Source organism: Hypomesus nipponensis, chromosome 21, assembly GCF_054491055.1.
Source record: "Hypomesus nipponensis isolate SF chromosome 21, ASM5449105v1, whole genome shotgun sequence".
Taxonomy (NCBI): Eukaryota; Metazoa; Chordata; class Actinopteri; order Osmeriformes; family Osmeridae; genus Hypomesus; species Hypomesus nipponensis.
In genome coordinates, this window is record NC_140381.1 from 1,975,556 (window position 1) to 1,980,175 (window position 4,620).

Sequence of the window (4,620 nt, forward strand, 5' to 3'; positions counted from 1 at the left end):
GTCAAAGAACTCTATTACAAAACTTTGCAAAGCTAAGAAATACTTGCAGGAGTAGTTAGTCGAGGTTTAAAGATTTAAGATATTCACTTAAAGCATAATGATGCGAGCACATGCTTTGATTATTTTACTGTTGTTTTATTATTTTTGTTCATATTAATCAGTTACCTTCTGTAATCAGAATGTTATTGTTGCATTAAATTTAACCAATTTAGATATGTTTGCACTATTGTACTATAGCCAATATGTAGCCAATATATAGTATGTTAGCTAATATGTGAATTTGCATATGAAACAAGTAAACACAGACTTTTCCTTGACTCTGACCACTGAAATACTTTGCACTTTCCATCTGGACCATTTGCATGTCGCTTTGGAAGAAACCGTCTGCTGAATGAATCAAATAAAAAGCAAATGATTGTGTTTGTTTTTCCCTGTCAAGGTTTGTGTCCTGTATGAACCCTAAACACCGCCAGCATGAGGCGCACAGCAATGATGTCAGAGGTTTTTCTGCTCCTACTGCTTGCAAGCTTCATCTCCGCAGACCAGAGCACTGGTGGGCGGCTTCATGTCATGTTTGCACTCCTTAAACATTTTGTATATTTATTTGTATTTTATTTTATCCTTTAAAATGGAATGCTGTGGAGATAACAAACTGCATTTAAAAATGAATCGTGACTGTTCATGATTCACAAATCATATCAAGTTCTTACATACGTTCCTACAATAGTTTGTTTCCATACATTGATTGATGATAGACAAAGTTGGTTGATTGACTGATTATTTGAGTGGTAGGTTAGTCGACCAGTTGATTGTCTTTACTTACTGAACCTTTTTCCCAGTTCCTATGGATGTGTCTGAGAGTCCAGCTCCCTATTCGTCCAATTTCTGGTGTGGGTCCCGGTACTGCAACAACGGGCAGGATTGTCTGAACGTCGACAACTCCAAAAAGTGTGTGGACCCCTGCGATCACCACTCCATCCTGGATGACCCTCGCCGCTCGGTCTCCAACAAGCTCACCTCGGACAGGCACTCTCTCAACGACCGCGACATCCGCTGGGACGGCTGGTACCGCCTGATGCTGAACGGCGTCAACGCTAAGATTCCCGAGATCTGCGTGGGAGATTCCATGTGTGGGGCCCAGTACCCACTGTGGCTCAGCAACAGACACCCCCGTCCAGAGGAGGGAGTGGTTCGTTCCAATGTGTGTGGCGTGGGGAGGGGCAGCTGCTGCAGGTACAGTTGATTCATCAAATCTCAGTCCTGAATAGTTTCTGGTTGAACACAGTTCATTTGGGAATTAACTGATTTAGTGAAGCCAATCATTTTTTCTTTGACTCTACTATTGGTCTCCCGCTGGCTCTGACAGGTATGACTCTAAGCAGATACACGTGAAAATGTGTCCCGGAGGCTTCTATATCTACAAGCTGGTGACACCTTCTAAGAGCGATTCTGCCTACTGTGCCGGTACGTGGCTGGCTACCATTTCATTTAAATAATTCCAATTTAAAACAAACAGTTTGAGTTGTATTTTGTAAATTATGAACACTTTTGTCACTTGTGGAACAACTGTAATCAACCACATTGAAATTTGACAGAAGATAAAGAAATTCTAATTGCTGGACTTGGAATGAAACATTACATGAGATCTGTAAACCGCTAATTCTGACTGTAAAACTGAGGTGGTTCGAAACTACTCTTCCGTGTTGTCGTCCTGGTGAAATTGACACCTTTGATCAGCTTAACGTAGAATAAAATGTAAATGTTTACTGTAGATAGTAATCCATCCAAATTACATTTATTTCAGCTGTTTCAGAGCTCCCAACAACTACCACTACCACGACCCCCGAACCCCCCACTACCACGACCCCTGAACCCACCACTACCACGACCCCTGAACCCACCACTACCACGACCCCCGAACCCACCACTACCACGACCCCCGAACCCACCACTACCACGACCCCTGAACCCCCCACTACCACGACCCCCGAACCCACCACTACCACGACCCCTGAACCCACCACTACCACGACCCCTGAACCCACCACTACCACGACCCCAGAACCCACCACGACCCCCGAACCCACCACTACCACGACCCCCAAACCCACCACTACCACAACCCCCGAACCCATCACTACCACAACCCCTGAATCCACCACTACCACGACCCCTGAACCCACAACTACAACTACCATGACCCCTGAACCCACAATTCTTCCACCAATCGCAAAGCCCTACCTGGAGTGCGGGAGGAATGTCATAGAAGTGGGGCTCCCGTCGGCTGAGATGAAGGCCATCGGCCTGGACTCGTCCTCAGCACACCTGTCAGATCGTCTCTGCTCCACTCACCTGGAGCGTGACGGGAAGATGTGGTACCAGGTGGAGCGCAAGGAGGGCAGCTGTGGAAACAGTCTGAAGGTGAGGAGAGCCCATGAATCCATGAATTCATCCAATCTAACGTTCGTTCATCCACCCCCGTATACTGTATCTAGCTTGTTACATCTTTCTTTTCTGTCCCCGCAGACCAACGGATCTCACGTTATCTTCTCCAACAACATCTTTGTTTACCCTTTGAACCTAGCTTCTGACTCTCTGTCTCAACCAATCAGAATCCACTTCTCTTGCATCTACCCAATGGACACAGAGACCAGTCTGGATGTGGTAATAAAGCCTTATTTGGGGTGAGTAGACAAATGGATAGAGGTCACAAAAAGTTGAGGTTGTGAAGCAGAATACCAGTGGGTAAACAATGTGTATATTGAAGCTTTGATTAGGGTATCATCACACTTGTTAACTGAATCATTGTCTTAAGTTTCAGGTCAGTATTGAATGTGCAGTGTTCCTCAAGGTGATCTTCCTGTTCTCAATGTCGACAGAATGGATGGAGCAGGCCTGGTGAATGTGGGTCCCAAGGCCAAGGCCTCGATGTCTCTGTTTCACGGCGCTGACTACATGGAGCCCTACCCAGCAGGCCCGGTCACTCTGCCTCTGGGCTCCATCATGCATGTGGGCGTGTCCGTACAGGAGACGGAGACTGATCGCTTTGTGGTCGTTCTGGAGGACTGCTACGCCACCCACTCCGCCAATCCTTACAATCTCACAAGATACTTCCTCATCCAGCACAAGTATGTGTGCATGTTTGTGAGTGTGTATGTAGCGTCAGTTGTTATTTTAGTGTCCAACTCTTCTCTTTCCACTTCCAGGTGTCCTGCCGACCGTCGCCAGGTGACCGTGGAGGAGAGTGGCTTGTCCCTCCAGGCTCGCTTCTCTGCGCTGCTGTTCCTGTTCCAGGGGGACTACAGGGACGTCTACCTGCACTGCAGCCTCAACCTGTGTGACCAGAAGACCTCCTCCTGCTCTCCTGTGAGTCCTCCCACCCTCCATCCTGGTCTCTCTGACTTTCTTTACACATTTTCTGGTCTATCTGACAGTTGGCTCTCTGGACCTTCTCATTCTCCCTGGACTTTTGACACCCTGGTCTCTCTGGCTCTCTTTTCTCTGACTCTACTGGTCTCTCTGACTCTACTGGTCTCTCTCCACAGATGTGTTCCAGAATAGCAGCACGTTCTGTCTCTGAATCTCTCCCTCTCAAGCCCCTCACCATTGGACCAATCACCTGTGAGTATTCACCTGTCTCCCAAGCATGGTTGATGTTATCATAGTGATTGTCACCCAGAAAACGATGTGATTTTCTCTGTCCTCTGACCTCCAGGGGACAGCACACTTGACTGAGCTCCCTCCCTCGGCTGCTTCCTGGATCCAAACATCATGTGACTTTATGAGAACCTTCCCTGCAATGACCAACTGCCGCTCAGATTCCTTCTGTTAAAACTCCTTCAAAGATTAATGCTCAATCTCAATTAACTTGTTTATCTCATTCTGTTTTATTTGTATTGCCATGTGAATAAAATAAAATGGGCTTTCCATTATTAGATCATTGATCTCATGTCCCACTGGTATTTTTGTTTTGTCTCTGATCCTGCCTTATTCGGTTTTCTGGGGTGATATGATCTCTTTGATGGTACAGGTGTTGTTCATTAATTTTGAGGTGCATACGCTAAATTTACATTTACATTAGAAATGTGCGTTTATGTGCCAGTTTCCCCATTTCAAATATATAGAAAGCTATTACTTTGGGCCAGGTTCGACAACAGAAAAAAATAGTAAGCTACTGGGAAAATAGTTATAGATTTTTGAAATCAGTTTTTTAATAAAATCACCGGAATTATCCAGGTGCAAAACAGTAAATACAAAACCATCAAGATCAACCGGGGCGTTTGTTTCAAGTCGAAGAGCAGGGGTGACGGCTTGGTCGCGCACGTGCCAGACGGTGGACAAAAAAGTGTCGCTGTCACCGAAGACACGCCCACATGCACGCAAGAGAGGAATGGGCTTGATCAGTTGTCAGTATTCTTTTCGCGTGATCCAAGGCGGAATTTATAATATACATGTAAGTACTATGGTGTGTTCAGAGTGCTATAGGTTATAGCAGTTTGACCTTTAAGATCAGCATCGGCTTGTTTTTATCGTTAACAAAGGATTTATTTCATTAACAACTAGGCCTATATGTTTTAGGGTTTGCGTTTTGCGTTTGTTATGGCCTTTTTATGAAATTGC

At 45.6% G+C, this 4,620-nt stretch overlaps 1 protein-coding gene across 1 annotated transcript; it reads left to right on the forward strand.

Moving 5' to 3' along the window:
* Window positions 1-844: 844 nt before the first annotated feature.
* On the forward strand, window positions 845-3,735 carry LOC146237357 (pancreatic secretory granule membrane major glycoprotein GP2-like). The gene is made up of 8 exons (XM_084685909.1): window positions 845-1,233; window positions 1,367-1,464; window positions 1,805-2,421; window positions 2,527-2,684; window positions 2,880-3,128; window positions 3,207-3,366; window positions 3,597-3,621; window positions 3,716-3,735. Exons 1-8 carry the CDS (start codon window positions 845-847, stop codon window positions 3,733-3,735), a joined length of 1,716 nt encoding a protein of 571 aa, XP_084542035.1.
* The last annotated feature ends 885 nt before the right edge of the window (window positions 3,736-4,620 follow it).